The sequence below is a fragment of the Cucurbita moschata genome, unplaced genomic scaffold (genome assembly GCF_002738365.1).
Source record: "Cucurbita moschata cultivar Rifu unplaced genomic scaffold, Cmos_1.0 Cmo_Scf00025, whole genome shotgun sequence".
NCBI classification, from domain to species: domain Eukaryota; kingdom Viridiplantae; phylum Streptophyta; class Magnoliopsida; order Cucurbitales; family Cucurbitaceae; genus Cucurbita; species Cucurbita moschata.
The window spans coordinates 358,067-369,128 of record NW_019268541.1 but is presented as its reverse complement, the minus strand read 5'-3'; the positions used below and the strand labels follow the sequence as shown (position 1 = coordinate 369,128).

Genomic DNA, 11,062 nt, shown 5'->3' with positions numbered 1-11,062 from the left:
AAAAAAAAAAAAAAAAAAAAAAAAAAAAAAAAAAAAAAAAAAAAAAAAAAAAAAAAAAAAAAAAAAAATCTCACTCCGGGGAACAGGAGAAAATAGATATGCAAAGGGCATCAGCACAAGATGATTGACCATTTTTACTCGAAAGCATCATCGTCATCATCAGGAAGAGGTTGACTGGCAGCTGCTGCCAATTCAGCTTCATGCCTGCACAAAATAAGCAAATTGTAGATATGGATTAGTCCATTGATGGTAAATGCTTTCATTAGTCATGACATAGGATGAAGAAATCTCACTGTTGCTGGGCAGCCAAATCAATGTGTACTTCAGGAGGAGCCAGAGCTGGAGACTCCACAAAATGAATGTTAGCATCCCTGGATCGCCACAAGAAGAGAAAAAGTTCATTGTCATGAATGTTCCCACATTAAAGACAAGTAATACAAAGTAATCCGGGAACTTGATTTACCCAGCTAACTTCCTGGCCAAGTACAGGAATGGTTTTTCAAAGTTGTAGTTGCTCTTCGCAGATATTTCATAGTATTGTAGGTTCTTCTTCCTGTGGAAGGTGACTTGCTTGGCCTTCACCTGCCTGTTCTTCACATCAACCTTGTTTCCACAAAGAACAATTGGAATATTCTCACACACCCTGCAGGTTAATAAGTTAACAATTGGAATATTCTTCACAACAATTGGAATATTCTTCCCTGACAATGTGCAACAATTCATTCATATAAAATTGGTTCGTAAAAACAAAAGGTAGATTACCTGCAAAGATCACGGTGCCATGTGGGGACATTCTTGTATGTCAATCTGGCAGTAACATCAAACATGATGATTGCACATTGCCCATGGATGCTGCAATCAAGGGTTAAGACACAAAATAAGGAATTTTCACGGTAAGAGAATTGAACTCAGAATGAAGAGAAATGAAAGTCCATCACGAAAATGAAAGCCACAATAGTCAAAATATCAACTAATCTATCAGATCCGATGTACAAGAGAGTATTGAAAATTCAACAATATTGCCAAAGTTATGCAACTTTCAGTTCGTTTTCAATACATACGAGGGAATATCGACAGAATGTATCGGGGAATATAGAAACTTAGGAACATAAAAATATAGTTTAATGAATAGGAGACCCAATTCTTGAACTTACTAGTAGCCATCCCGTAAACCACCGAACTTCTCCTGCCCAGCAGTGTCCCAGCAGTAAAATCTAATCTTTCCACAGTTTGTGAAGAAGTCCAAAGGGTGCACTTCCACGCCAATGGTTGCTAAGTTCATGAAAAACAGTAGAAGAACAAATTCATATAAGAGTTTTTTATTTATTTAAAGAAAGCCCTAACAGTGAATAAACCACAAAATGGAAAAGGATTAGCAAATATGCTTACGTTCGTATTTCTTTTCGAACTCCCCAGTGATATGTCTTTTCACAAAAGTTGTTTTTCCTGAGCAACACAGAGAGTCAATTCAATCATACTCTAATTTCAAGTATTATCAAGAATATCTCGACAGTCTTCAAACTGAAGCAATACGAAACTGGATTAACAAAATCCGATAGTCTAAAAACCCTTTGTTGCCAACGTTTTAAATTCTCATTTCCATGGCAATGTCATGAGTTTTCAAGTTTTATTAGATAAACAACAAACAGTGACAAATGACGGATTTCCTGATTAAACTATTCCAGCGAAAAAGATAAAAGAAGTCCAGGTGGATTGTATGTGCTCGTGAAAGAATTAATCTTGAATACCTATCGACTTTCGAGTGTTAATCAAGATTAAAAACCTAATAAAGCGTACACAAATTTTCTTCTCAGAACAAGAATCCAGTACCATCGATCTTTGTTCAAATCATACGGCATTAACATAGTTTCAAGTTTAAAGCTCTCTTCTTCTAACTCCAAGCTGAGACACTAGTACTACTACAAGCTAGCCAAGATCATTTTACGTCCGAAATGACATACTGCTATCACCATAAGATACGATACAGCGATCGCTACTGATTACTGTTCTAAAAGCAAACTCAGAAAACATAACGTACCAGTGCCACCATCACCAACAATCACAAGCTTGAAACTCGGATAATCAACAGTCTTCTGGTCCGGCAAAGCCTACAAAATTCACCACAAAATAGAATCAACAAATACGTCGAAAAGAAACCGGATCAAGAACAGATGAAAGAAAAAATAAACAGATCATCGAAGTGAGAATAAAAGAAACAACGCACCATTGGAATGCGTCGAATAATGGAACCGCGAAACGAGAGGAGGGAATCGGCGATCTTAGGTTAAAATGGGTTGAGAGTTGAGGGACGAGGGTTTATAGGGGAAGCACTACTGGCCTGGCTAACAAGAAGCTATTTGTTTTAACCGTTGGATTTGCAGTCGGATCACGCTCCACCGTTGGTTTCTTTTGTTGAATTGAATCTCGTGTGTTTTTTGAATTTTGTGGCGCTGTTTTACCTCTTCCTGCCCCCACGGAAAATATATTTGATTTTGGTATTAATTCAGTGGATAAAAGCAACGGCGGAGAGGGACCCGACTGTTAATCCAACGGTCAAGAAAGTAGCGTCAGTTGAAAGCTAGGCCAGCAATGCTTGCCCTAGAAACCATCTTCCTCAAATCTCGGCCCATTTCAACCTAAATTGCCGATTCCTTCCATTCATTTCGCTTTTCCATTATTCGACGCATTCCAATGGTGGGCAGTCTCTCTCAGTCTCACTCTGATGATCAGTTTTTTGTTTATTTCATCGGTTCGAATACTTTTCTGAGTATATTCTAATCCTTTTTTTTTTTTTTTTTTTGCTTCTATTTCTTGCTCAATTTCGTAGGCTTTGCCAGACCAGAAGACTGTTGATTATCCGAGCTTCAAGCTTGTGATTGTTGGCGATGGCGGCACTGGTATTTCCTTGTTTCTGAGTTTTGTTTTACAATAATTGTTTGCTGCGGCATCCTGCTGTATGTATCACATCTGAGAGTTGAATATTTAGTCGATGCAATGGGGGAATGGTTCATTTCTGTAGGTCTTATAGTTTTGAATTCATGAGATTGGACAGTAGTAACAGTTGATCAACGAGGACAATTGTTCTTTTCTGTACACGTTATTGTTTTGAATAGATGATCAATCATAATGTCTGCCTTTTCTATTCAATGGTATATGTTCTACAAGATCTAAATTAGTTTAATACACACGAGTCTCTCTTAAAGTTATTGGTAGCATTGTCTCAGAAAGATGGTTGCTTCTTTTGATGTGTTGTATTTCTATCTTTTGTTCTCTCAACTCAATCCTGTCTCTACCGCTTTGTCTTGTATTCATGGGCGCTAATGATTGGTTAGCTTTTTACTAGCTGCGAAATTAGATTAGAATTGTACTAATTAGAAGGAAAGCATAAGAAGAGATCGGGATGCAAGATGAATCTTTTTTTATACCCCTTTCAAACTTGTTATTGGGTTCATGACTGACTTGTATGCATATATTTTTTTTTTTCCAGGAAAGACGACTTTTGTAAAGAGGCATATCACTGGGGAGTTTGAGAAGAAATATGAACGTCCGTGGTTTGCCATTTTGTGTTTAATTGCATGGTTTATTCTGTTTATTGTGCTGTCTATGTACTTTCTTTTCAATTGTATTCATTTTTTTTCATGTTTTCTATGAAATCAGCCACGATTGGCGTGGAGGTGCACCCACTGGACTTCTTCACAAACTGTGGGAAAATTAGATTTTACTGCTGGGATACTGCTGGGCAGGAGAAGTTTGGGGGTTTGCGTGATGGATACTAGTAAGTTCGGTGGTTTGCCTGACTATTCTGAACATGGATTGAGATTTATGGGGCTAATTGTTTTTATAGTTTATTTTGTAATCTTATTGAATTTTCAAAGTTCTCTTGATCTGATACATTCATTTATCTTGATTCCCTTTTTTTGAACTGCTTTGAGCCTTTTTGATTTGTTATGTTGTAGTGATAAATGATTTCTTTTTACCATGATGAACTTATGAATCAAATTTCTTCCTGCTATTGTTGATATTTCTAATGTAATGTTCTTTGTCCATGATTGCAGCATCCATGGGCAATGTGCAATCATTATGTTTGATGTTACAGCCAGATTGACCTACAAAAATGTTCCTACATGGCACCGTGATCTTTGCAGGTGTTTTGACATTTGTTTGTAGATGTTAAGGGATTTTGCATTGTCAGGGCACCCTCTGATTTCTTCATTAAATTGCAGGGTGTGTGAGAATATTCCCATTGTTCTTTGTGGAAACAAGGTTGATGTGAAAAATAGGCAGGTTAAAGCCAAGCAGGTCACATTCCACAGGAAGAAGAATCTACAATACTATGAAATATCTGCGAAGAGTAACTACAACTTTGAGAAGCCATTCTTGTACTTGGCCAGGAAGTTAGCTGGGTAAACTCAGTTGCCTGTTTGCTTTATACTGTTGTTATCTTTGAAACGTTTGTTCACTACTCATGACGACAATTGGTTTCCTTTTCTTATGGTGGTGGTTACATCTGTTAGCGATGCTAACATTCATTTTGTGGAGAGTCCTGCCCTTGCTCCTCCAGAAGTACACATTGACTTGGCTGCCCAGCAACAGTAAGACTTTCTTATCACAACTCATAACCAATCAACCATTGACATTCTTTTGAGCAATTCAAATTCTTATATGGCTTGTTTTCTGTAGGCATGAAGCTGAGTTGGCGGCAGCTGCCAGCCAACCTTTGCCAGATGACGACGACGATGCATTCGAGTAGATACATGGTTTGATGAATATCTGGTGATTTTCTTTATCAGATATCTATATTTTCTCTTTTTCCAGCCGTGTGATCTTGTTGCTAGGATTGACAATATGCAATTGGTGGGCTGGATGATGTGGGTATTGGTAGATATTTGAGTTTTGAAAACGTGAAGTTTTCCCGGAACAAACAGAATTTGGTGTCATTGATTTGTTCTTTTGTGAGTTGTGTATCGATTAATGTTTCTGTTATGGATTAGATGTTACAGTAATTGAGATGAGTTGATTCCGTTCTTCAACCTTGTGTTCACCATTCTTAATGTTCTGATCTGTTGACATCTTCTTCTAGGCAGGAGATGTATATTGAACTAATATCAAGTTATATTGTATTAGTTACTAAGTGGTTTACACGATCACGATATAAATCCATATTTAATTTATCCGTGGCAATAATTTGTTATAATAAAGAGAAGGGTATATGAATGAACAATGAGGTTCTTATACTTTCGTAAGCATGATTCTAAAATAGCGAATTAGAATGTTTATAATATGATATAATGACCTCGATTATGGGTTTAGAGTAGTCTTGTCTCATTAAAATGTTAAAGATTTTTATAATGGCTCGAAAGATAGAACTACTTCAGCGATTAACGAACAGAAGATTGACGTGTGGACTCTAACTCGGCCGAAGTTGTTGCAAAAACAAGTAGTAGGCACCCCCATCACATTAGGAATTGTCCCTATCCATGTCGGTCTCAACCAAACATGCCCCCATTTCCATTGGACTACGCTGCTCTCCTCATTATCTTCATTTCCCTACGAGAATCCCTCCATTATATCCCCTGTTCCCTTTTTGTTTTCCTGGAAACAAATCCCACACAGTAACAAATGATTAACTAAACATCGACTTCAACCAAAAGTAAGGGCATGTGAGAAGTGGCATCACAGCCCGCCGGCATGTCTAGGAAATGTAGGGAGAGTTCTAAAACGACAGTGTCCATTCCTGTAATGGGGGCCTGCATGACTGCTCGCTTGTTGCTGAAAATGAACACATTTAAGCTCCAACAAAACACCAAAAGAATCGAGCGCCTTTATCACTGTCGGTGGGTTGTCGATTGGGGCCCAAACCCCTTTGCCTGCCTTTCCCTTCTCTGTCCCTCTTCATCTCCATTTTTCTAGTTTCCCTCTCAGTGTTTAAGCAAATTTGTTGTTTTGAAGTGATATATCTTCCAATCTCTTCTGCCAAACCGACAGACACCCACTTTCGTGATAGAAACCAAACCCAGATTCTGGTTCCTCCATTTAAGACGCAAAACCAAATGAATTTAGAAGGGAAAAATGGGATGCAGGGCTGTATTTGATGTAAACTTGAAACAGGACATGTTCTACGCTTTTATACGATGAGAAGCATCAATTTGGATGGCCCCTGTTTTTTGTCTCTGCCATTTTTACCCAATTCGAATCCTTTTCGTTTTTTTTTGGCTGTTTTTTCCCTGAAAAATCTTCCCATTTCATTCAATTATCAATCACTGGTAGGTTGGTTGAAACTTGCAAGATGATGATGATGGTGATGATTATGATTATCTGGATTCTCATGCTTTTAAAAAGTAGTTTTTTTCAGGTCCAAAACATGAAATTGGAAGGTTTGCCATTGTCCTGTTTTTTCCAACTTTGAACACAAAACAAGAGGATGAAATTATTATGGTTCAGTTAGGAATCCCTTATACATTATACATATTCTGCAGGGACTTACTCTAACCAGGTGAAAAATCCGCGTTTCTACGAAGAATTAAAGAAGTTGAGAGATTATTCTGCCCGTTAACTAAGTTTTTCTTTACAAAATTGTTAAGAATGAGAAATAGAAATAGAATTGGGATCGAAAGTATGATCTTGATTCAGGTTTACACGTTTAAATAGGATACAAACTATCAACTAATACCTAAAAATAGAAAAATATATATCTAATTAAATCTGGTAAATAAATAAAATATACGGTTAATCAAATCTATACTAACAGCTTCCTAAATATCTAAGATATATTCTAACTAATTATCACGGCAAAATATCCTCTTAATACTCCCCCTCAAGTTGGAGATTGTATGTCGATCACACCCAACTTGTCCTTCAAAAAGTCAAATTGCTGTCTTCCCAAAGCTTTAGTAAAAACATCTGCCAATTGCATTTTGGTCGAAACATAACACGGTTTGATGATTCCAGCTTGTAATTTTTCTCGAACTATATGACAATCTATTTCAATGTGTTTCGTACGTTCATGAAAAACTGGATTGGCTGCTATATGTAATGCTGCTTGATTATCACAATATAATAATGCTGGTTCGGACAGTGGAACATTCAAGTCTTGAAGAATGTATCTTAACCAAGTTAACTCTAAACAAGTATTTGTCATAGCTCGATACTCGGCTTCTGCTGATGATCTGGACACATTAGTCTGCTTTTTAGACTTCCAAGAAATAATTGAATTTCCGAGGAAAATGCAGAACCCAGAAATAGATCGTTTGGAAGTTCGACAACCACCCCAGTCAGAATCGCAATATGCCTGTAATCTTAAATTGTTTTCAGATGGCAGTAGAAGTCCTTGACCAGGAGTGCCTTTAATGTACCTCAGAACTCGAAGAGCTGCCTCCCAATGTGGTTTTCTTGGTTCATGCATAAATTGGCTAAGCATACGAACTGAATAAGCTATGTCAGGCCTAGTGACGGTCAAATATATTAATCTGCCAATCAACCGTCTGTATTTACTTGGATCATTCAAATTCTCTCCTTCGGTTAAAGAAAGTTTCAAATTTTGCTCCATAGGAAATTTGTCTGGACGTGCTCCTGTAAGACTTGTGTCTTGAAGGATGTCTAGAGCATACTTCCTTTGAGACATAAAAATTCCTTTTCTAGATCGAGAAAATTCAATGCCTAGAAAATATTTCAAATTTCCTAAATCTTTGATAAGAAATTTCTGGAGTAAACTAGTCTTGAGATATTGAATTTCTTCGAGATCATTGCCTGTCAACAGAATATCATCAACATAGATTAGAACTGCAGTGAAAGAAGTACCTTTACTCTTAGTAAACAAAGAGTAATCTGCTTTGGACTGAGTGTAGCCTGCATTTTGTATAGTTGTAGAAAATATGGAGAACCAATTGCGAGAAGCCTGTTTTAATCCATAAAGAGATTTATGGAGCCGACATACTGTATTCTTCCCCTGTCGGCGAAGACTTGGTGGTAAAGACATATAAACTTCCTCGTCTAGATTACCATGGAGAAAGGCATTTTGAACATCCAACTGATGGGTGAACCATTTTCGAGCAGCAGCAACAGTGAGTAAGCAACGAAGTGTAGTAAGTTTCGCTGTAGGGGAAAATGTTTCTGTGTAATCAATACCTTCAACCTGAGTGTACCCCTTTGCTACTAGTCGAGCTTTATAACGTTCAACAGAACCATCAGAGTTGTATTTAATTTTGTACACCCAACGACAACCAATAGCTTTATGACCAAGTGGTAGAGGAACGAGAGACCATGTATGATTACGTTCCAAAGCTGCAATTTCATCATTCATAGCCTGCTGCCATAACGGGTCGCCAACTGCCTCGTCATAGGTTTTAGGTTCTGTCTGGGATGTAATAAGAGCTAGAAAAGCACGTTGAGTAGGAGAAAAACGAGAGAATGAAAGGTAATGATGAAGGGGATACCTGGTGCCAGTGCCGGGACTTGAGCTAGAGGTTAAATGATTGGCTCCAGAAGACATCTCATAATCCTTATGCCAAGCTGGAGGCTGTTTAGTACGAGTAGAACGTCGAAGTGGAGCTGATGTATCAGGTGGGATAGGATTGGAATTAGTGGGCGAATCTGGAGAAGGTGGAGGAGACGACGGAGTAGTAGGTGAAGGGATAGGAGGTGAAGGAGGAGTAGGAGGTGAAGGTGGAGGATGGATGTTTGAGTAGGATGGATCATGAAGTGGTACAACAGGAGTCGAAGGAGCTAATGTCGAAGTTTGTGAAGCTGATGAAAAAGGAAAATCATCTTCACAAAATTTGACATCACGGCTGATAAAGAATGTGTGAGATTGCATGTCATACAACTTGTAACCTTTATGACCACAAGGATATCCTACGAAAACACAAAGAGTTGCCCTAGGTTCAAATTTTTGCTTAGGATGTACTATAGTTGCATAACATTTACAACCAAAAACTTTAAGATGATGAAATGTAGGTGGTCGTTTGTAGAGTGCTTCAAAGGGTGTCTTGTTAGATAATAATGGTGATGGCGTTCTATTTATAAGATAAATAGCCGTTAAAATGCACTCTCCCCAAAAATTAAGTGGAACCTGTGACTGAAATAGAAGAGACCTAGCTACATTTAGGATATGGCGATGCTTGCGTTCTACGACTCCATTTTGTTGTGGAGTATAGACACAAGTGCGCTGAAATTCAATACCACAAGAAGTAAAGAATGGTTGCAAAGATAGGAACTCAGTCCCATTGTCTGATCGAACTATCTTGATAGTAGTATGAAATTGAGTTTGAACGAATTTAACAAAGTTCATCAACAAATGATGTACTTCTGACTTATGTTGCATTAAAAAAACCCAAGTACATCGAGTAAAATCATCAACAATAGTGAGAAAAAAACGCAAACCAGAATGGGTAAGAATTTTATGTGGTCCCCAAACATCACAATGTATCAGATCAAAAGCAGAATGGGTTGTTATTGAACTTCTTGGGAAAGACAACCTAGTTTGTTTTGCTAACGGGCAGATACTGCAATTATGAGAATAACTCGCATTATTAAGATGCAATTGATCAGCTAGAAATTTAAAACGAGAAAAGGAAGGATGACCTAGGCGTAAATGCCACAAATCAGATGACTGAGATACTTGATGAGCTGAAGACTTGATTGGAGATGAAGAAATATGATAGAGACCTCCAAATTGTTTACCCGAGCCAATCATCTTCCCCGTAGCCAAGTCCTGCATAACACAAGAATCAGGATAGAAGGTGACATAACATTTCAAGTTATTGGTAAGTTTGCTGATCGACATTAGGTTTAAATTGAATGAAGGCACACATAAAACGATGTTTAATTTAAGGTTAGGGCTAAGGGAAATATTGCCAGTTGTGACACACGTGCTGTCTCTCCATTAGGCAAATTTATTGTAGACATGATGGCAGCCTTTGGTTCAGTCATAACAGAAGATTTTGATACTATATGATCCGTAGCTCCACTATCGAGAATCCATGAATTAGAACTCGCAGAGTTAATAGATAATGTAGATATGGGAAACAAACCTGCAACATTGATGTGATTGTCAGAATTACCAGAAGGGTGATGATTGATTGCAGATAAGGCTTGTGCTATCTGTCGTAATTGCTCAGAAGAAAAATTTGGAATGGAATTAGGTGACTGTTCTTCTGTATTCAACTGTGAAACATCGGCCATATTTGCAGATGATCGATATCCACGGTTATTGTGTTGATTGTCTTGTCTTGTCCTTCCAGAATTATTTTTCTGTCGACACCGATCTTCTGTATGGCCCCTTCTATCACAAAACTTACAGTGAAACTTAAGAATTCGACACTCATTAATTGTATGACCACTTTTATTGCAGTGTTCACACAATTTGTCCTTGGCGAATTTTGAATATATTGTTTTCTTTTGCACTGCTGATGCAATCGAGATTTTCTCAGTAGGTTCGGAAGTTACCTGACGCTGCATCTCTTCTTGTACAAGTAATGAATAGGCTTGCCTCACATTAGGTAATGGAGACATCATCAATATGTTAGATCTCACCGTTTTATAAGACTGATTGAGCCCCATGAGCAATTGCATCAACTTGTCTTCTTCGCGTTGATCAATATGTATTTGACGTTGATTACAGGTAAATGGTGTGCAGTACGCTTCCAGTTCATCCCAGAGTGCTTTGAGCTTGGTGAAATATGTTGACAGTGCCATGGTTCCTTGTGACATCGTTGCTATCGAGTTTTGTATTTGAAAAATTGCTGGAGCATTCTTTTGTGAGAATTGATCGTGAAGATCAACCCACACTTGATGAGCTGTCTTGGCGTGAATAATGCCTTTAGCGATATCTGCTTCAACGGAATGAGTTAACCAAGATATTATCATACTGTTGTACTGATTCCAGAGTTCGAATTCGGTTGAATTTGCATCTTGAGACGGTTCCTCAATTGTGCCATCAATGAAGCCAATTTTCTTCTTGGCAATAAGAGCATGCATAACTGATTTCCTCCGGGATTGATAATTTGCTCCATTTAATTTGATTGGAACAAGTGAATATCCTGGCTGATCAGAGTGATGAATATAT

At 37.9% G+C, this 11,062-nt stretch overlaps 2 protein-coding genes across 4 annotated transcripts in view; one reads left to right on the top strand and one right to left on the bottom strand.

Annotated features, from left to right (window-relative positions):
* LOC111461562 (GTP-binding nuclear protein Ran-3-like) overlaps positions 1-2,385 on the bottom strand; it is a 3,095-nt gene extending 710 nt beyond the window's left edge. The window contains exons 1-8 of one of the 3 annotated variants that reach the window (XR_002713595.1): positions 2,225-2,382; positions 2,039-2,108; positions 1,390-1,446; positions 1,155-1,272; positions 763-852; positions 464-643; positions 294-371; positions 50-204 (exon numbers count right to left, since the gene is read on the bottom strand). Coding sequence is in view for 1 of the 3 variants with exons in the window: in XM_023105132.1 (XP_022960900.1) it covers positions 135-204; positions 294-371; positions 464-643; positions 763-852; positions 1,155-1,272; positions 1,390-1,446; positions 2,039-2,108; positions 2,225-2,227 (666 nt within the window). In the remaining 2 variants the exon portion in view is untranslated. Of the gene's footprint in view, positions 1-49; positions 205-293; positions 372-463; positions 644-762; positions 853-1,154; positions 1,273-1,389; positions 1,447-2,038; positions 2,109-2,224 lie in introns of all 3 variants that reach the window. The other 2 variants (XR_002713594.1, XM_023105132.1) reach the window with 2 other exon arrangements.
* Positions 2,386-2,538: 153 nt separating this feature from the next.
* On the top strand, positions 2,539-5,030 carry LOC111461564 (GTP-binding nuclear protein Ran-3-like). Its single transcript, XM_023105135.1, has 8 exons — positions 2,539-2,694; positions 2,828-2,897; positions 3,488-3,544; positions 3,658-3,775; positions 4,056-4,145; positions 4,224-4,403; positions 4,515-4,592; positions 4,681-5,030. Exons 1-8 carry the CDS (start codon positions 2,692-2,694, stop codon positions 4,748-4,750), a joined length of 666 nt encoding a protein of 221 aa, XP_022960903.1. The 5' UTR covers positions 2,539-2,691; the 3' UTR covers positions 4,751-5,030.
* The last annotated feature ends 6,032 nt before the right edge of the window (positions 5,031-11,062 follow it).